Below are 22,360 nucleotides of genomic sequence, written 5' to 3'. Positions count from 1 at the left end.
TTTGTAAAATGGCTGCCTCCTGGTGTAGTATTTGTGAAGCCAGTCTGGATATGTTGGCTGTGCAGAGGTGTCTTTGCAGATTCCATTTTTCCATTTGCACTATCCAACTGTGCAGATATCCAGATGAGAGACTTGAATCCAGAAGATCCTTTTCAGTAGGCAATGGCTTTATCAATAGAGCATCCTCTCTGCCTGCGCTGGTAGGAGCCTGTGCTAGCCTTTTCTGAGATGGGAATCTGCAGTTGCTTGTAAGTACTTTAAGACAGGGCCCATATCTTCTTTTTATGCCACCCTGAGTACACTGTTGGCACTCGATAAAGAATCATTGTAACTCATAGTGTCTGTGCTGCAAGTTCCTGGTTGACAATGAAATTATTCAGCCTCCCACACAGGTGATGGGTAAGCATTTCAACCAGATGAAGGAAAGTTTGCATCCTTTTCCCTCAAGTTGGACATGACAAAGTATGATCGAGTACAGACCCCCTTTCACTGCAAGCCTGATGCTATGGATTTGCCAGCAGCTGAAATCAAACAGCTCATTGAAATTTCCTGCAGTGGATTCTTGTGAGGAATTTATCCCAGCTTTCTCTCCTGGAGTTCTGAATATCCTGCACACTCAACACGTGCCTTGAAATTGATAGTGCCATTCGTGAGCACATATTTGTATGAAGCTGGAATTCAGCTCACTTGTGTCCATCAAATCTCATTATTGATCTTCTGTTGATGTTACATCATAAATTAAATGTGAAATTTTTATCACACTGCTGGACTTTGAAAAGCTGTGTTGCAACACGCAAGCCTATGTGTCACATTAGAGAGCATTAAATAACACATTTGATATGTAAATTCCTTTAATTCCTTGGTTGCTGTGTTGCATTGTTGCTCTCTGGGGTCACAGCAAACAGTGTCTCAAAACGGGGTCATGCAGGCAAAAAGAATGGGAACCCTGATTTAAAGTGAAGTCAGTAAATGCTATTTTCTAATATCTTACGGAAAGCTGCTAAATAGGCTTCTCCAACTTCTGATTGCTAAACTTGGCTAGACTACTTAAAGTTCCTGTGGTTCATTCTGATATGTATTTGACTCCTTGGGAGTCAGAAGGGGATGGAGACTTGATTTACAAATGTTTCAAGGGACCAGAAATTATCCCTGCTTGTAGGGGAGTGTGGAGTTCAGAGTTATTGTGGTTGCAGAAGTTTGAGTGACAGTTGTTGGCCTTGAAAAGTAGTGTGCATGCCACCATGCTACTACATTTTTATGCATAAAACTGAACAAACATAGTAATCAGCCTCAGGTCCTTTGTTTGTCACTGACACCCGTTTGGTACGAAGGAGAAATTAATTTCTCACGTTAGTGTGAGATAGTGAAACTAAGGGTTAGTATTTCTGGCAATAACTGGTTAAAATTTTCAGCCAGGATAACTGATATACCCCTTGCCGCTCATTCTGAATTACTGTCTAGAGAAGAAAGATATATCTTCTGGTTCCAAATCCACATGAACCAGAGCAACTTACTGGCAAGCATTAGAGACTAAGTTGTTTGTTGTTTTGAAGGTAATCAGCTGAAATCATTTGGATTGCTCACATGCTTAAAGTTAAGCACGTTTAGGTGTTTTTTAGATTAAGTCTAGAGTGCCGAGCACTTTGCAGGATCAAACCCTCTTTAAGTAGTTAAGTTTGTAAGAAGAATCAGAAATAGTTTTTCTTCAGGTTAAGCCTGGGAAACCTCATACAGGCTACACGATAAAAAATGTCAATAGCCCCTTTGTTTAGTTAAACCAGTTATGTTGAGGTAGACTGAGCTGCATCTTACACGTTTGCTGTGTGTTACAGGTGATATTCTTAGTGCCCTAGCTAATGTCTCTGGACGTAAACATCCATCAACAACTCAGGCCAAACAGCTGAAGATGTGCCTTCCCATGATACCAATAGTTCTTCACCTTGTGACATCCCAGGTAATTATTTTTTTAATTAGAAAACAATGTAAACCACTGTATGCTCCTTAAATGCACTTTATGTTGATTGTAATTGGAGTAGGCCAAATTCTGCCTTCTTTACGTGAAGTCAGCATTAACTGAAGTCAATGGGATTTCCAACTCTGTGAAAGAATGAAGACTTGAGCCCTATCTGTGAAGTTATGTTTAGGCAATTCTAATGATAAAAACAAAATAAATGTTATGCTTTTTTAAACACATTGTAAAATATGCTACATTTATCACGTTTTTAATTATTTACTCTTATGCCAAAACTCTGCTCAAATAGGTATTCCGTCCCCAGATTGTAACTGAGGAGTTTCTTTTTAACTATGGAACTTTGCTTGTAAGTAATAAGTTCAGTTATACTAATATTTTGTATATCAAGAATGTGTATTCTCCTGGGAATTAATCTTATACAATATATAGAATATTTAAAATAAAAATGGGGTTATCTTTTTTTATGTAACTTTTTTATTTTTACTGTATTACGTTTGACTTCTTAGCAGAAAATGTATGGTCTTCCAATAGTATATTTGCTTAAAAGACAAAAACCTAATACAATGGCTTTCTCCATGGAAACAGTATTTAAGATCAAATGTCATGAAAGTCTTTCAAATAATGAAAAAGATAATTTAGAAGTTTCATATAATATAACTGAGTGTACTGCTCTGCATACTGTATAATTTCAGATAAATGCATAATTTCCTAAGTGCTGTAAAAGATAAACTATAATACCCTGTTTCAGTTCAGTCATATTTAATAAGACACATGCTTCTTCTAGTTTAAGGATATGACCCATATGAATTATGTTATCATTTTCTCCTTGCCAGTACATTTGCACTATATTTAGTTGATGAAATGCTGAGCAGCATAAACTAGAGAGCTAAGACATTTGTCATGTTCAGCATCTGCTGTCTAGCTTTGACATTAACAATAAAAACTGTGCTGGATTTCAAATATGCCATAGAGCACTGTAGTTAAAATGAAGTAGTACTTCTATATCGTATTGTTAGTTTCTAGTATGAAAGTGATCACCACTGTCAAATGAGAAAAGTGTATTTTAAAAGTTGCACGTCATGATCAAACAAAATATTTTGAAGGACACATTTTCAAAGTGCTTAAATTAGTGATTTATTCACATGGTAGATTGCAAAAGCTCTCTCTGCAGACTGGTTAGATTACTATTTCACTTTTTCTTGTTCCTTAGAGTTTGATGTAGCTGCACCTGTCTGTGGCTGAAAAGATAGTGTTCATAAAGACTGTTTTTAGAACAGTCTCAGATCAGAGGTTTTACATAGCAGTGTCTGTTTGGCCCACGCATGCATTCTACCATCTCATGCCCTGCAACAGGGTTATATAGCGCTGTGCGGGCAAACTGCCCTCATTTCCTTCTCAACCACTTCAGCAGTATCCGAATTGAGATTATCTCACTTGTATTTTTTTCCTCTTGTTCGAGATAATTAGTTCATAGAGTTTCCATTAGTTCTAGTACTCCCTTTTCCTTTTTTTTTTTTTTTTTTTTTTTTTAGGAGTCTATATATATTTTTTCATATTAGAATAGCATCCATAATTTTATTTTTTTTTTGGTTGTTCCCTGTGGGGAGCCTGAAGAGGGTATGTCTGGCTCCTCTGGGTTTAAACATTGCCTTTCCTGTCAAGAGGCTATCCCAGTCAGTGATGGATATTCATGCTGTATACGCTGCCTCAGGAGTTACATGTCCCTCAAAACTGTTTTTTCTGCCTCAAATTAAAGTAAAGGGCCAGAAAGAACCAGAACTAAAACTGTGTCTGTTTATGATGGAGAGTTCTGACCCCAGCCCAGGGACCCTCCTTGTACAACAGTCCTTAAGAAGGCCTACTCCATCAACTTCTTTGGCATGACGTTCCCCCATGGCTTTGAAGAGGAAATCCCTGGATTCCTCTCAAAAAGCCACCAGAAAGCAGATTTTATGTTCCTTGGGTAGAGAATCTACCCGTAAGAGATGATTCCCGGCCAGGTTGACCACCTTGGCACCCGCCTATCTCCAGCTCAGTACCTATGAGACTGCAAGTTCCTTAGGTACTGTCATTGCCAGAAAGCCTAAGGACTCGAACAGTTTGGGCCCTGGAAGATTGCTACTGTCGGGTGAATGGAATGGTAAGAGAGAAAACAGCTTTAAAATCAGTACTGACAGCGTCCTCTAGAGCCTCGGTACCTAGTACTTCGGCTCTGCAGAAGGCCAGACCAACATCTACTGGTCATTCATCAGTGTAAGAGACCTCCAGTACCATCAGCACCTTCTACATTAGTCACTTCTGCTCATCTTACCTCAACAGTACTGCCCACCATCCCGGTACCATAGGAATTTTGCTTTTCCAGGGTCTCGGTGGTTTCAGAAATGCCTGAGAGACATGCAGTACTGACAGTCTCCCATAGCTTCCATAACTGCTCCACCTCTGCAAACTGATGAAGAGGAGGACGATTATGATGATTTCTCATCAGTTTCTCACATTTCTGTCCAAGGCTCTCCTTTCCACTGTCAGGGAGCTTTCCACCACTGCAAAACCAGCTTACTGTCTTGAGCGAGGCAGCCAACACAGTTGGTATGGATGCCCTTGGGTGCTCACATCCATGTCTTTTGCACCACATCAGTGGCCTTACAAGAACAAGTGCTTGGAGGCCCCAGAACAGCTTCCCACAAGGCTCAGCATTATCTCAGATGTTGTTTGACTTATATTTGAATAATCTACCATATACCGGATCTTGTGAGTTTTATGCAGATGACATATGCCTCGGCTCTCAGTTCCACTCCTTTGACATACGTGAGTGTTTTGAATGCATGTATGGTGGCTTTGGCCAATTATTGTTGGAGGTGCCTGATGTCAAGTGTATTGGATGTCTTCCACTTAGATCATGCACAAATGAGCAAAGACCTGAATATAGTTCTCAGTGTTTAGCAAATAAAACATGATTCACATCCAGTCTATGTAGGCATTGCGTTGAATAGAACTCTCACATGTTGCGATCATCTTACAAAAACAGCAACTAAGGTCAAAACGCGCAACAGCTTGCTTGGAAAACTAGCCAGAATGACTTGGTACGCACATCCAAATGGTACGCACTTCAACCTTGACACTCTGTTATTCAGCTGCAGAGTGCTGCACTTCAGTATGGGCTTGCTCATCTCATACAAGGATGATCAATATACAACTTAGTTCCACCAAGCGTATTATTTTAGGCACACTTAAATCTACTCCTCTACCATGGTTACTGGTTCCTCCACCAACTTTGACATGCAATTTCAAACAGTTTCAAGACTTTATCAGAAGGCTAGCAGACTCCTTAAAAATTCTGTTAGAAGAGGTTAAGGAGTCACAACACAAGCTACTTGACATCCTGCACACATTCTCATCTCTCCACATGGCAAGGCCTTGCTGCACTCAGCAAAAATAATATGGCATACCCCAGCAACAATACCTCTCACCTGTAAGAGCGGTTTAAAAAATACTATATTCCCTCCAAGGGCTCAGGCTTTTCATTTTCATGCCCATCCCCAAACTCCGTTGTCATTCGTGCTGTAAATGTATATGACAGACAGCACCATGCTAAATCAGCGCCATATGATGAGGATTTTAAATGTCTTGATTTATTTGGGCAAAAAAATCATACTCATCTGCTATTCTATGATTTAGGGTAGCCACTTACCAAACTCTTATGGCAAATTATATAATATATTAATTACTCCAAACTGAATGCCTTTACTGACAACCGTCCAGCAGTCCAGAGGGAGCAATGTCAGATGATCACTGCTGAAGGCCAACTCCTTGGAAGTACATCTCTGCAGGCCTCTCTAGCCACTGCTGACACAGCTACTCGTTCTGTCTCCACAAAGGTGTCATGAGGAGGGCTTCCTGGCTTCAGCTCTCTGGCTTTTCAAAGGAAATCCAGCCTACAGTGGAGGTCCTTCCGTTTGAAGGATCAAAGTTATTCATCAACAAAACTGATGAATCCCTCCACACATCAAAAGATTCTAGAGTCACCTTGCGCTTGTTAGGAATTTACATGCCTGCACACAAAAAAAGATTCAGTAAATCCCAAGATGGTGCAGAGATTACAGCCTACTCAAGTTCGTCCCCCCTGCCCCATCCTCCTGAGGCCTTATGAAACCCAGCACAAGAGATTGCAGAAGAGTACATCAAGTGCCCCACAAGCATTCACTTCATAATCCTCTATATCTAAACATCAATTTTGGTAGGTTGGTCAAGGGCCCAAATTACCACTCCCATCCTGATCTGTTGCAACAATCCGCATGTCTCTCTCTCTTCGGCAACCACCTTGCTCTTTTTCATCAAAACTGGGAGCACATAACTATGGACAGATGGGTGTTGGAGACAATTTCTACAGGATATTCTATCCATTTTAGTTACCTACCTCTCTTCTCCCCCTCTCCTTCCCTTTTCAGGCACCCTTCTCATGAGCATCTTTTACAACCAAAAATTGACTCGCTCTTGAATCTGGATGCTGTAGAACCAGTTCCCGCACAATACAGAGGGAGGAAATTCTGCTCCAAGTATTTTCTGGTACTGAAAAAAACCCAGCAGTTAGACCTATTCTCGACCTAAGATCACTCAACAGATTTGTGAGGGTTCAGCAATTCCAAATGGTAATTCTCACAGCAATAATTCCATCTCTTGACCAAGGGGACTGGTTCTCAACTCTTGACCTAAAGGTTGCTTAATTCTATATTGTAATCCAGCCATCCCACAGAAGGTTTCTCTGATTTTACTCTGGGTTTGATCCCTTTTAATACAATGCTCTCATTTGGCCTATCTTCTGCACCCCTAATGTTCTCAAAGGTCCTTTCTGTGGTAACAGTACACCTTTGCAAACAAGGAATTCTGATCTTTCCATGCTTAGACGGTTACCTTCTCAAGGCACGCTCCTTCAACAAGGGTTTGATGGTCACACAAAAAGTCATGGACCTATTTCTCTGACTGGGACTACAATTAAATATCCCAAAGTCTGCATTAACTCAGTACATCTGGAGTTCATAGAAGCCTACTTCAGCGTAGTGGAAGCCAAAACATTCCTCTCCTTGCACGGATTCAACACTCTGATCAATTTAGTCTTAACAGTCCAGGTCAGCCATCAGACTGTCTCCAGCTACTGGGACACATGGTGATGGGTACCTTTATAATAAGCCATGCAATACTTCATATTGGGACAGAGGTCTCCTGTATGCATTTCAACCTAGAACTAAAAAAGTCAAGATTATCTCTAAGCTCCGTCAAGGTGCACTTTGTCGCTGTCACGGCCTTTCCTCATCAGATAGAGTGTTGTTCTGTTTTTGCTCATCCCACAGCCAGAGGATTCCTCAAAGGTCTAGGTAATCTCTTTTCACAAATCAGATGCCTCACACTGACATGGGACCTCAATTTTGTCTTCCTATGTCTAACAAGATCTCCCTTTGAACCCATGGCCACTGCTCCCTTCAACATCTCTCTGTGAAAACTGCCTGAAGAATAGGAGGGAGAAGGGGCTCTAATGGCATACCCCCCTTTTTCAGTCTTTTGTTGTTGTTGTTGTTGTTGTTTTTTAAAGGCAAGGTCACATTATGACTGCACCCCAACTTCCTACTGAAAATATGTACTTCCATATGAACCAACTTATCCACTTCCCAGTTTTTTATGAACCTGCACCAAGAAAAAAGAGATACAACACTGCACACGCTCACTGTAAGGAGAATACTAGTCTTTTATTTAGATAGGACTATGACCTTCAGGAAATCTCCCAGACTATTTCTCGCCATTGTGAATAGTTCTAAGGGATCCTCAGTCTCCAAACAAAGAGACTCTAGCTGGATATCAAGCTGCATTACTACTGCTATTGGTCTCACAATCTTCAACATCCTTCTTAAAATATGAAATCACTTCACGGGTCCCCTCTCTACTTCCATAGCCTTTGTCAAAAATATTCCTGTTTTAGAAATATGCAGAGCCGTGACTTGGACATCTGCTCATGCATTTGCTGAACGTTATGCAGTCACTCATGACTCAGTGTCCAATGCCATATTTGGTTCCAGTGTCTTATCTGTAATTCTAGACTCTATACTGAAGCCCCATACTTCCCGTAGGAGTACTGCTGCAGAGACCTAGAATGGAACACCCATAGGGACACTACTTGAAGAAGAGAAGGTTACTTACCCAGTGCAGTAACTGTGGTTCTTCGAGATGTATGTCTCTATGGGTTCTCTGCTACCTCCCCTCCTCCCCTCTGCTTTAGAGTTCTTTCCAGTGAGCTCTAAGTTAGAGAAGGAACTGAGGGCAGTTCACCCATTCAGCACTATATAGCTCTGATGCAGGGCACGAGATGGAGAGAGTGCATGGGCGGGCTGAATGGACACTACTACCTAAAATCTCTGACCTGAGGTGCTGGGAGTGCAAGCATACCGATAATGTAGCACTCATTGGGGGGATACACAGGGCCACTCAGAGGATTCAGGGGGCCTGGGGCAAAGCAATTTTGGGTCCTTTTCCATAAAAAAAAAGTTGCAATACTATAGCATACTATATTCTTGTGTGGGCTCCTGTGGGGCCCGGGGAAAATTGCCCCACTTGCCCCCCCTACCCCCGGGGAGACATCTTGAAGAACCACAATTACTGCACAGGGTGAGTAACTTGCTCTTCAGACCCTTCTCCCATCAGATAGGATAAGCCTAGAGCTTCTGCACCTGACCACCTACTGGCAGAGATTATGGATGGCAAGGATCAAGCTATGTCAGCTTTAAAGTAGGAATTTTGGCACTGGACTTGATTTGTCTCCTGTCCCTCTTCAGTTAAACACAACATGAGGATGGTTAATAATATCCTGGAGAGCCATTCAGAACAGACTGGGGTGTACCAATTGACACAATTAAGTCAGTGCAAAAGCAGCACAGATTATAGATTTACCAAAATGGTCAGATGCTAGTTCGTTACAGATAAACAAAACCCTTCTGTAAAGAAATTAGATGAAAGGTAGTAGCTTTCTTCAAATGAACAGGCAGACATAATGCTAAATTGCCTTTTTCATAGAAAATTAACGTATTTTGGATGAACATCAAGGTCTAATTGTTCTTTAAGTATGTGTGAGTGTGGATCCCACTCTAGGTACACATGTGCTCTGTGCATTCAAGACTGAGGGTTTTTTTTTAATAGCAGTGTCTGTTAAGGCTGCACATGTGCCCTGTGCCACCTCATGTCCTTCATAATTCCTTCATTGTAGATTTTCACAGACAACACGAAAGCCATGCACTACATGAACAAGCAAGAGGGCACTTGCTCTTTGCCCTTCTGCCTGTAAGTCATCAACTTCTGAAATTGGTGTCATCAGAACAGGGCAACACCAGGATTCAGCAACAAGTTAGCAGGCTTCCTGAGCAAGCAGTCTGTGACCAGCCATGAATGGCCCTTGCACAGATGCATTAAAGAACCAACATTCCATTAGTGGAGATTCCCCACAATAGATTTTTCTGCCCCAGTGGTAATTCAAAATGTCGTAACTTTTGTTCTAGAAGATTCCTGAGTCCAGATTCATTACCAGATGCCTTCCTCCTTCAGTGGAAGAGAGGCTTGTTTGTATGTCTTTGCATAATTTCCCCTGATTCCCAGGGTGAGTCCCACAATCATTCTGGTGGCTCTTTATTGGCCAAGGCAGTTGTGGCTGACCGATCTACTGCAGATGTCCAGCCTCCAATCCAACTCCCACACTACTGGAACTTGTCTCACCAAACCATGGCCAGTTACTCCATCCACAACCACTGTCACTGCACTCATGGTGTGGCTGTTGGATGGCTCAGTAACACAGATAATGCCTGCTCGCTACAGGTCCAGGAAATCCTGTTTCAAAACAAAATGACTTCTTCTAGATAACATATTCTTCAAAATGGAAGAAGTTCTTGAAACGGGCAGCCCAAAAACTCCAGATCTCATTACTGAAGATCCTTGACACCCTTTGCAGGCTGGTCTTCTGCTCAAATCTAGTAAGGTCAGCCTCTCAGCAAATTTAGCTTGCCACCCATCTTTCTCCTCTCTAGTTGGTCAGGAATTTTTTGATGAATCATTTTTTCCCAAAAATGTCTATTTGTTGAAACCTAAACTGTGAACTGAGGCAAGTTTTGACAAATATCCTGACTCAAATTTCGGGGAGAAAAGTTTTGAAATTGTTGAAATGGAATATTTTAAATGAAAAGTTTCCATTTTTCCAGTCAAAACAACTTTTTTTGTTTTGAAATTTTTGAAATTTGGACTTAAAAAAAGGGTGTGGGGAGGTTGAAATTGAAATGATCATTTGATTGATCCAAATCAAAATGTTTGAAATCTCAAAAATTCTCTCAGGATGGGAAACCCGTTTCCTGCCCAGCCCTAATCATCTCACCCTATGCTACTGAAATTTCTTAAAGGGCTACTACATTGCCACCAATCAAAGAACTAATTCCTGCCTGTGACCTCAATATAGTCCTCCTTAGACTCATGGAGTCTTTCCAAATGTGCCCTACATCACCTCACTGGGAAGGTGAACCTCCTAGTCTCTCACTCCAGCTGGAAGGGTGAGTGAGCTTCAGGTGTTTATGGCTTAACCTCCCCAAATGACGTTCCACAGGGACAAGGTTGTGCTAAGACCTTACCTGAAATTCACCTCCAAAGTGGTCTTAGAATTTCATCTGAACTAATCCATCACCTTGGATTTCTTCTTCCTGAAACCTCATTTGGCACTGGGAGAAAAGAAATTACACACGCTAGATGTAGCCAGGACTCTGTACATTGACATGAGTAAACCATTCAGACCGTCACTCCTCATGGACACTGCTTATTTAAAAAAACAAAACTCACATGTGTGAATCACATGTGCATTTACAGTGGGATCCGCTTGACAGTATCTCAAAGGATCACAGTTACTTTAAGGTAAATAAACATTCTTCTATGACCTGCTCTGTAATAGTTTAAAAACAAAGCTGTAATGCTGTTATTGTAGCTAGTAAACTCCTGTGTGCATTTGTTAGGCATTAGAGAAAAGGTAATATGTTCTGGATGCACTTCTAACAATGTTATAGTAATACAATTTATCATTGACATCCTCAGGACATAAATTGAAAGTTCTATGAAAAATATTGTAATGCTTTTACTGTAATACTGTATAGAAATGAGGTGTATAACTTGAAGGTCAGAAAGATGATGCCAAAGCAGTACCTTGTCTGTGCAATAAAACTCTGACTTGATAAATATAAGTAATAGTGTATTAAATTCTGCTAAGAATTATTCCTTCTGTGGCAAGTAAGCATCAATAGCATGTCCTTTGCATCCGCTATGAAAGATATATACATACATAAAAGTGAAATCAGAAGAGGAAATGAATTAAATAGCGCAAGAACAGTGGAAATAATTATATCATGTTTACTTATCCCAAATCATTCATATTTTATTCTCACTGTTCCTCAAAATGATGATTTATTTAGGTTATAAAGTATGCCTTTCTCTATGTACTCCTGCATGTAAGTGCATCCATACAATATGTGCTATGTGTGGAGATCAAAAAGATGGCACAAATTACAGAAAATTACATTTTCCAGAGAGTCTTTGGTCTTTTTCACGAGCTATTTTAACATAGCAGTGTCCAAGAAAGTTCAAAGTCTCTTTTTAGAAAATGCAGGCTCTGTTACTAATAAAGTACACTATTTAATTGCTTCATATTTATCTGGAAACTTCTTGACATTAGTTGAGCCTTGTTATGTAGTACTTTTGAGTATGCAGCACCTTTACAGAACTGCAAAATTGTTATGAAAACTAGAATACAAATGCATTCAACTTTCATATATGAAAAATATTAAATATGGTTCAGGATAGCATAGTTTTAATGAGGATGCTCTGAGACGGTGTGTGTGTAAAACATTTGTTACTCTTTGTTTCTAAACTCGTTTTTAATGTGTATATTTAATTTTTTTTTCCTACAGAATTTTATCAAATCAATAGATTCAGGAGAAACTAACTTAGATGGAGCAATAGGTAAGTTCATCTGTGGCATTCCCATATCTTTATATGGATGTATTCTTCCCAGTGGTGCTGGAACAATGTGTACAGTGGGGTGCTGAGAGCCATTGAACCAAATGTAAACCCTGTGTATGATGGAAACCACTTCAAGCCACGAGTGTGGCAGTACCCCTAGTTCCGGCACCTATGATTCTTACTGTAGCATGTTATAAGGAAAAACAATTATTCTTTTATGAACAGGTCAAGCTGCATCAGAAGAACTAATTAAGACCACTTTATCAGCATTCGAAGTAATAACACAGCATCCAGTCTTGTTGACCCTCCACCACTCAACAGTAAGTCCTGACAGTACATGAAACAATTGCATACATACTGTCTGAATTCCCACTAATAAACAGAATGTTTCAAGTAGTCAGTAATTATTAGGGTCATGACTTAAAATATGTATGTCAGAATATAGAAAAAAGTTTTAATTATTTTTTGATTGAAAAAGATTTGTTCATTTTATAGAAAGATCTAAATTTAAAAGGTGAACATAAATGTTTAGGTCCAATTTATTATGTCCAATCAGTTGAAAAGGTGCAAAAAGAGTCAGATATTTTGTCCAAAATTAGCTCTGGAAATGTATCTGTTTTTAAAATAATTTTGTATGCGAAAAGAACTGGATTGACCACTTGAGCCACAGCACAAGAACAGCACTGAACATCTGTGGAAGTTTCCCCACTTTGTTCTGCCAGTGCCTTAACCACGACCTGAAGAGAGCCATCTCTAAAAGTAAAAGTTATTGATGGTTTTGAATAGTGTACAGTAAGCAATCCACAATATGCTGGGTGTTTGCCAAACAGTCAAGAAAGTCTGGTCCTCCCTACTAGGAGCTCAGAATCAGATAGATAAGTAGATAGAGGGTAAGAGAAGTAGAACAGGGATATACAATTTATTTTTAAGTCAATTCAATTCACTGCAAGCGGAATTGTAGAAGCTGTTCTTGAAGTGGAAGTTAAATAGAGATCTGGAGTGAATTCAAGTGAATGTTATCTCAGATGCTTAAAAGCAAGTAAATTCATTGTTAGACACCATTCCAAGAGCAACTACTGTTTAAGATAATGGTTCTGTGCTTTTTAGTGTGTCTTTAGTGTGACCTCCGTGAAAGTGATGCATGTTTCTTTCAAAATGTTAACTGAAATTTCAGTACCTTCTGTCAGTGCATTATATTAAATTATAAGGTCTGTTTTTTCTGAAATAAATTGCAGCAAGAAGGCAGGTGTCTTTTTAATATTCATATTGTGACAAAAAGTGAGGAGTGACTATCCCACTTCACTTCAAAATTATCACTAAAGTCTTGGCCATGCTGGCGCTTTACAGCGCTGCAACTTTCTCGGTCAGGGGTGTGAAAAAAACATCCCCCATGAGCGCAGCAAGTTACAGCCCTGCAAAACACCAGTGTAAACAGTGCCCCAGCACTGGGAGTGCGGCTCCCAGTGCTGCAAGCTAATCCCCACGGGGAGGTGAAATACCTGCAGCGCTGGGAGAGCTCTCTCCCAGCGCTGGCGCTGCAACCACACTCGCGCTTTGGAGTTTTGAGTGTAGCCAAGCCCTAAGCTGTATTTTCACTGTGCTGTAGCAGTGTCCACCAAACTGCAAGCTGGTTTGCTGTAGAGTCACGCCCTGGTTTGCTGTGCAGTAACTTGACATGTAGACAGACTCTTCATTTGTTTCCTAGCTCTGTGTAGATCAAATATGCTGCAAGAATCCATTTTAGTTCCTTCCAGACTAAGAAAGGGCAAAGTCATGTGTGTGTTTATTTATTTTTTTTAATTTAACCAAACTTTTTTCACTTTAAAAAATACTTCAGTTTTTATTCAGGTGTTTTGCAAAGTTTTGTGGTAGTGTTTACTTTATCCAAACAATCACTGTCAATAACCAGAACTAATTTTTGCGTCCACCCAAATGCTTGTTAAAGTTTATGAAATATGGTACTTCTGTATATAGACGGAATCCTTTCCCAGTTTTCAAATGGATGTCTTTTTAAAAAAATATTTATTAACTGAAAATAACTACTTCCATTGCTTATGAACAATTCGTTTTGAGAAAATTAATCTGTCACTTGCCTGCTTCATTTCCATCAATAAGTTTTCTCTTTCTCCAGACCGATACTGGTGTCCAACGAATGGCCATTCAAACCCCATGTATAATGGGAAAAGTGCCCTGAATTTAGTATGCTAGGTTGAAGAGATCTATTTTAGTCCATCATATCTGATTGTCTGTAACCACGTCTGCTGCTAATAGTGTGAACTGTAATTAGTTTACCATTTGCAGGGTCTAGTGTGCTAATTATTTTGTAAGGTACAGCTTACCATTACTGTAGAGGAAAGTGCTACTCCATTTTACATGACACATGCAAAATATTTTTAGAAATACTTTTACTCAAGGGATATCTTTTAATTGCTGCAGGTTGGACATGACTGGAATGTATGAATATAAATGTCAGCACCCAAAGGAACTTAATGCTTTTTTGAAAAGTTGAAGCAAGACATGTTCACAGTTCCAGATCAATACTTTAAATATAAAAGTGGTTAATAGGATATCCTTTTACTAGCCAGAAGTGTGTATCATCAATAGGTCCCAGAGGTTAGCATAGTTCCTTTAGACAAAGTTGCCTACCATCAGTGTGTCATGAACAAAAAAATAAGCTAAAACCTTCTTGAGTGGTGCATAACATTTGCTCCGTAACAGCAACATTGAGATTGTTTTAGTTCCCAATAGCAAATGAAGAAAACATGGTGTTTATCTTCATTTTAAAAAAGATTAATGAAGTTTAAAAATAATGATGTTTATAAATGCTTTGGACTGACCGGCAACAGTAGGTTGACTTTCAAGCACCATATTCAGTTGCTGTGGACATGATGACAATACAATATGATCAAATTCAAGTTGTTCGTTGAAGAGTTTTATTTCTAAAAGTGAAGGAACATGTATTGTTAGTAGGGTTAGAATAAATGGGGAATTACTTGGAATTAATCAAATGAAAGCCAGTACAGAACAATTTCTATGTGGAGTGATCTGTTTGTCATTATTCTGTCTCTGTAAATAGGGCTTTTTATTTTAAGACAGTTTGTGATGCTTAGGGAGTTTGAATATTGTTAACAAAGGGTACGTCTATGCTTCGAACTGAAGGTGGGATTGCCAAATTGAGGAGACATTGAGCTAGCATGTTAAAAATAGAATACAGCCAAAGCAGCGCAAACTGCAGGAGGAGTTAGCTGCTCTGAGTATGTACCTGTCCAAGCCCCAGGGCACATACTAAGGACAGCTAGCCCACTCGCACTGCTGCAGCTACATTCTATTTTTGTATATTAGCTCAGTGAAAGCTAGCATGAGTGTGTCTCCTCAAGCTGGGAATCCCGGTTTGAAGTGTAGACGTACCCATAATGTTGCTAATCAACAGAGTCTTTAATATTTTTTGAGCACTGAATTTTTTAGGTGTATTCTGTACCTTTATATACAGAGTATATCAAACAAGAACATTCCTTTTAAACAAAAAGAAAAATCTTCTTATCTACCTATTGGCCTAGTACTTCGTATATGGGACTAATCCACACAGAGGAATAGATACTCCCTGAAATTGCTTAATTTCTGTTTGATTCTTGCATGTCAGGGATTTGTTTCCCTATATGTCCACAGAATAGGCGAGGCATCCTACCTCCCCCTAAACCTCACAATGAGCCACCAGAGACTCTGCTATCAAGCTATCACTGGCCCTCTGGCTTCTGCAGGGATCACTCTGTCAGGAGGAATCCTGACCTCAGGTGCCCAAGTATCTGTCCATGCCTTCACTCTTTCAGAGGCTTGCACAGCACAGGAAGGAAGCAGTATGTCTTACTACATGTTCTGTCTGCAAGTTCTGTAAAGGAGGAAGAGGGGATAATGCATCAGTTTTTGTTCCCTGCAAAGCTTTGGAACTGGAACCCCAAGAAGCCCCCGCATGGGGGAAAGGGAGCATGCTCTCGTGGCAGTACACCTCTGTTTCTGCACCCTTCCCCACTACATGTGCATAGACTCCCTCTCCTCATACGTGTGTGAAAAAGAGTAGATGAGCTCTTAGGAAGCAAAGCTGTCTGTCCTCTCCATGTTTCACAATATTAACAGTTTTCCCCTCTCTACTATATGATGGAAGACTGACTAACCTTTTCTCCTGCCTGAGGTGTAGGAATCCAGTCTTATCTATTGCATATAAGTTCTTATAATGTCTTCATCATTTTAGTATCGGGGCACCTTCCAGTAGCATATTACAAGGTGTTTGTCATCTGTCATATATGGTTTGTTCTTCCTCTCATTCTCACCCTGTCAGGGACTTGTGTATGCAGTATAGTGTTTTCTTTTGGTCGGTATATTTTGTTGGTGATGGTGGGAAGGTGGTGGTGAGGTTTGTGATAGTGCGTAATTCCTGGGGGAGTTCATTCCATGCTCTTGAACTGGCCCCCAAGAAAGCTCTGTGTCTGGCACAGATGAACTTTATACTTATGGTTGAAAGTTCTGTTGTGACTGAGGGAGAAAGTTGTCAACTGCAAGCTTCATCTTGGATCTTTAGACTTTTCTTTTTTTTAGATATGCTGCGCCCAGTCAATAGAGCACCATGAAGATAAGGACCAAGACATTGAATTTGACTGAATATTCTATGGGAAGTCAGGGTACAGAGTAGAGGAAACAGGTTTGGTAGGGTCACATTAGCCTGTGTTGCTGAGGAGACACATTATAACTTTCTATAGTGGATGGAGTTTCCTAATGGCTGATGTGTGTTGCATTGGTGTAGTCCAGACAGGAGGTGGTGAAAACATCTATAACTGAGACCAGGTCATTGTCTGCCATAATATGATGGTGTTTCTAGCCAGCCAGAGATGATAGCAGCATCTGTGAGTAATGCTTTGTATGTGAGAGAAATAGCATCAGCAAGGAATCCAGGAGCATTCCTAAACCTAGGATCTGAACTGACCAAATGGGAGATATTCTTTCAACTAAAAGCAGCTGTGTTAAGTGGTGGAAAAAGTGATCCCATACACTCTTACCCATCTCACAGGTCTGTTTTGAGACTTGCTTAGTTAGCATTTGTAAAGCAATTTAAAGTCCTCTATTGAAAGGAGCTATTGCAGTGCTAAGTCATTTAATTACTGATTCTATTATATATGTATTGTAAAGACTACGAAAGATTTCATAATGATGAAGTATTGAAAAATGCACCTTATATATGATTAAGACTTTGAGTCCTTTATGAAATGAAATGATTCTTCTCCAAACAAAAAATTGTTAACCATTGTAATATGCCATTTTGGTAACATTCAAATAAATTCAGTGGAACTAAACTGATTTATACTAACTAAGAAGCTAGCCACAAATATTTTTTTTTTTTTAAAACATATCTTACATTCTGTTCAGAGCAATCGAGAAGCTCATCTTGTGGTAGCATGCTCAAATCATTTTTTTCTACTAGATTTTTGTGTGGTGTTATTATCCTGAAAGTTTTTTTCATTATTAGATTTTGTGTAGTTTACTGAAATGATGATTAACTAGTAATATTAACTTCTCAGTTTTAGGATCTGTGACCTGCCCTGGATGCTCAAAATCAGTTTGCTGTATTGTTGCTTCTGATGGTTTTCATTTCTGCTCCTGTTGAGTTTTCCATTCCCAATAATTTTTTTTTTTGCTGTTAGAAGGCTGAATTTGCATAAAATTGAGGATGAGAATAAGCTGCCATTCCACTAAAGAGGGGACTTGATATATCAGACTGGAATATATTGCTCAGTGACTCTAGGGAATATAGAAATATTTTATTGGAGTTTATTTTTTTCAAAATTCAAGACTTCAGTCTCTAAATCTGAATCTTAATGGGAACCTATGGATGACTATACTGGAAAGAACCAATGGTTTATCTAGTTGAAATATCCTCTCTCTGAAATTGATGATGAATGCTTCAGTGTAGAGGGTGTGAAACTTGCACAATGTACCTTAACTATCACTGGAGGAAATTTCTTCCTAATCCCATTTGCTGATTAGTTTATGGACTGGAGCATGGGGATTAATACACTTAGATATTAAAGAAGCTAAAATAAAATTACCAACATCAGCATCAAATTCTGCTTTTTAAACTAAAAAGAATTCTCAGTAAATTGTGCCAACGTTGATCCTACTGTTTTTGATATACACATCATTATAGTGATTTACTAGAACAAAGTGAACTTGATGGCCTAATAAGTGTGATTATGGATGGATTTCCATGATTGTTCATTCCTCTGATTAAAGAGTCTAGCAGTGGAATAAACAGATTATGTATATATATCTGAGTTCTATTTTTCTTTTTGAATGATGTAAACCAGATCTTTTTAATGCTCTGTTTTAGGTTGTGGACTATATCCTCCCACCCTTAGTTTCTTTGGTCCGTAGTCAGAATGGTAAGTACATGACCACATCAACTAAAATTTCCATGAATTCCACATTTTGTTTTAATTAGACTTCAGTGTGGTCACATTCTTGGCACATTTATTTTCAAGTGGAATGGAGACTCTTCAGCTTGCGGTTGCTTTCAGAAACCACATCACTGCTTGTGAGCCACGAGGTCATGGCTGAGGAGAAAGGGGAGAGCCTTGACTCAAACAACAAGCTTCTGTGTCTCATTAGAGATTCATTGCTGCCTCAGTAAGTACAGTACTGCTGCTCTAATGGGGAATAATTTGATATACAATCCATTTTGACTGTATATTTGTTTTGAATACCTTTTTGATTTAAACAAAACTAAAATAGTAGTAAATACTGAATAATTGGCGTGTCAGATTTTTCTGCCAGATGTGTGCCTACAAAATTCATTCAGTACTTGTGATGGGATCCCCGGGGTACAACCGGAAACATGGGACTGCTGTATCCATTAAACTCTCCAGCCTGGGCTGTCTCTCTCAGTGCAATGCCAGTGACAAACAGCAAACCCTTCCAGGGGCTGTGATCACTCAGCCATCAGCATGTGGAGATTCACACCCAGCTAAATTGTAGGAATGCTCTCTCAGCCATTCATGAATCATAACGAGAGAAGCAAGGATACTGGATGGTTAGAGGAGGAGGGGAGTGATTTTCAGAGGTGGTCCAGCAAATCTTGCTTAATAATATAAAGCTCTCCATCAGAGTGGCCTGTTTGGCCAAACAGAAGGGGTTCTTGATGTGGTGGTTAGCCTGGGCAGTTCAACCGAAAATGGTTTGTATCCAGAACAACTCAGAGTACCTTTTACACCTTCAGGTTTCTGATTTTTCACTTAATTAGTTGAGAGTACACTTGGTGGCAATTTTGGCATTTCACCCACCCATCCATGGGAAATAGTATTTTCAAACTCCATGGTAATGAGATTCTTGAAAGGAGTCATTCGGCTCCATTTCAGTCTCAAGAACTGAGATCCTCGCTATCCAGTTGTATGGAAAAGGGGGATTTAATAGTTTAATTTGTGCTGACTTCCTTTTTAAAGGGGGCTCTGACTGGCCTACTTTGTGTGCAACTGAAGCCTGCAAAAAGTCTGCCCACATTCAATTGATTCAAGTGGGAGATTCTCCCAGGTGTTAGAATTTTGCTCTATATATCAGAAATGCAAAAGGGCAGCATTGCAGAAATGCAGTATTAGCAAAGAACAGTCATCATTTTCTTCTCATGTACTATATACATAAATGGCACCCTCTACTTGAGTCAAAGAATGGTAATTTCAGGTTAGAAATGTTAGTGTTTGTAGATTAGAATGTTATTTTTTTTCCCTACCTTTCATTGAGTGGAATGTTTTCATTTCTTTCTGAAGGACATAAATCCACACTGCATAGAGGCCAAGCATAGAAGTTTATTGCACACAGCGCTGGCGGAGTGTCACCTTGCTTATTAGGATCAGAGACACTGTCAGTCAATTGATTACAATAGAATATATAGGTTTTCTATGGGCGGGGGAAAGTGACAGGTTAGGCAGTCCCACATCCCGATATAGGTTTTGCAGCAAGACAAGATAGCACTTTAGCCAATGGTTAAAAGGTTACATAATGTCTCCGCCCATGGTCTCAAGTTAGCAAGTTAACATTTAATTAATACTTTGATAAAAATGTTATTAATATAAAATATATATGTTGAATTCTGATTCGGGATCCATAGGAATGGAGCAACTCCTTTGATTGTCCAACAGGTACATTCCTAAGGGTTAAAGCAAAGAAACAGTGAAACTGTCATATACATAAACAGTGTATATGACAATAAAGATTGTCCCCTTTATGTCTTAAGGCAGGCATTGGTCCCTGGGAAGGGAGGTGGAACGAAGCCATATCTTATACTGACATGTGCCAACTTTTCATACACTCAAGGTTGGATCTGTGGGAAGAACATTCCCTACAGAAGAGACTGACACAATAGGAACAGGGATTCTTTGTTCAATTTGCAACTCTGAATAAAACACAGTTATTTAGTTCTTAGCTCCAACACCTGGCAATTTGCTGACCAGGCCTATTTTAGCAAAACAAGATTATCTGTTTACCCCAGCTTTCTCTTAGCTAACCACTGTTTGCTAGGCCTCTGATCTCTTGACCAAACTCTGAACTTTGGGTCTGAGAAAGAGCTGGCACAATCCATGTACCAGGTTGTTATATAAAATGCACATGGATTCTAACCCTTCACTTTCAATTAGAGGTTTTATTTTTCCTGGGTATTTAGTAACAAATACAAAACTTTTGGAAATAATATTATAAACAGGGATGGATGATATGGTTTGTATTAAATAAAAACTGACCTAAATTTTCCTCAAACTCAGATCACACCAACCCTTTTTCATATATGAAAATATTTTTTAATCTCTTAAAATACAGAAAATAATATTTCTCATTTACAAATTCCTCCGCACTTCCTGGTTTTGGTTGAGATCTCGTGCTGAAATGTAATTAAGAATATCATGTGGTTGTTCTTGCCAGATTTCCAGCCCAGTTCTCCAAACTAAAATCTTGGATCATTCAGATAGGGAGGAGTTAAATGTTTAGAATTTTTAGTGGTTAAAGGAACTCCAAAGCCTCTGGGTTCCCTTGACACTATTTATATGTGAGAAAGATGGCAGTATAGCTCTTTACCAGATTATAGCTGAAATTTACCAAATAATTATTTTCATCTCTAAAAATGGAGCTGTATTAGTTTGTACATTTCTTCATATGTTGAAAATATTGGTCATAGATATTCACATTGTAATGGCTTAGGAGCAAAGAGACTTGTTCTGCACATAGAAGGTATAGCACTAGGATATATGTGATTCATAAGCACTTATACTTTTCCAGAAAAAGTTCATCATAACTGCCACAAAAAGAATGTTCAGTTTGGAAGTTCTGGGTTTTTTGTGTGGTATTTGGGTCGATGAATCACTTGGCTATAGAATTACTTAGTACGCCAAAATATCTTACCCTAAATAGTTCACTTACGTTACCTTTGGGGTTAAAAACTGGAGTTTCAAGTAAAAACAAATAACTAAGACTGGTTTAATTGAACACATGGGAGATGGAGTTTAAATAAATATAATGGTAATCATTTGTTTTTTAAATAATATATTTTTTCTATGGATGTTAACAAGTTACCAAGTATACCTCCACTCCGATATAACGCTGTCCTTGGAAGCCAAAAAATCTTACCGCGTTATAGGTGAAACTGCGTTATATCGAACTTGCTTTGATTCGCCAGAGCGTGTAGCCCCGCCCCCCCAGAGCGCTGCTTTACCGCATTATATCTGAATTCATGTTATATTGGGTCACGTGATATCGGGGTAGAGGTGTACCACATTTATAAGCATATATGCCTAAAGTTAGGCTTCTGTATCAATATTTATTAATATTGTTATGAATTACCAGTTTTTGAGACCTAAATCCATGTTTTGTGCCACAAATTCAAGATTTTGAGAGCTAATTTAGGTGATTATCTTTAGGCTCCCTTGCTTAAAAATGTAGTCCCAGCAGTCCTTGGGACTGTGATAGACCCAGGCCAGTTGGGAACAGCAAAGTAGTAGAAGGGAGATATACTGGCCACTGGATAAGCAGTGTTCTGTTCCCTGAGTGACCAGAGCAGGGGCTGCTCCAGGCTAATGAGAACACCTGCCTCCAATTAACCTGCTAAGAGTCAGGTGAGGCTGTTAAGCACCTGACTCTAATTAAGGCCCCTCTGATGCTATAAAAGGGCTCACTCCAGTAAGACCAAAGAGAGCCAGGGGTCCAGAGGAGAGGAAATGCATGTGAGGAACTGGGAGCAAGAGGTGTGCAAGAGGCTGAGGGTGAGTAGACATACTGCTGGAGGACTGAGAACTACAAGCGTTATCAGACATCAGGAGGAAGGTCTGATGGTGAGGACAA

General features: G+C 39.5%; 1 protein-coding gene across 1 annotated transcript in view; it reads left to right on the top strand.

Annotated features, from left to right (window-relative positions):
- The window catches only part of ULK4 (unc-51 like kinase 4), a 467,406-nt gene that overhangs the window by 171,596 nt on the left and 273,450 nt on the right, over positions 1-22,360 (top strand). The window contains exons 24-29 of the mRNA XM_075062527.1: positions 1,833-1,954; positions 2,262-2,318; positions 11,944-11,995; positions 12,221-12,315; positions 18,372-18,423; positions 18,523-18,667. Coding sequence (XP_074918628.1) covers positions 1,833-1,954; positions 2,262-2,318; positions 11,944-11,995; positions 12,221-12,315; positions 18,372-18,423; positions 18,523-18,667 — 523 coding nt within the window. The remainder of the gene's footprint in view (positions 1-1,832; positions 1,955-2,261; positions 2,319-11,943; positions 11,996-12,220; positions 12,316-18,371; positions 18,424-18,522; positions 18,668-22,360) is intronic.

The sequence above is a fragment of the Chelonoidis abingdonii genome, chromosome 2 (genome assembly GCF_003597395.2).
Source record: "Chelonoidis abingdonii isolate Lonesome George chromosome 2, CheloAbing_2.0, whole genome shotgun sequence".
Taxonomy (NCBI): domain Eukaryota; kingdom Metazoa; phylum Chordata; order Testudines; family Testudinidae; genus Chelonoidis; species Chelonoidis abingdonii.
Note: the sequence above shows the minus strand (reverse complement) of the source record. Positions and strands in the feature narration are given on the sequence as shown.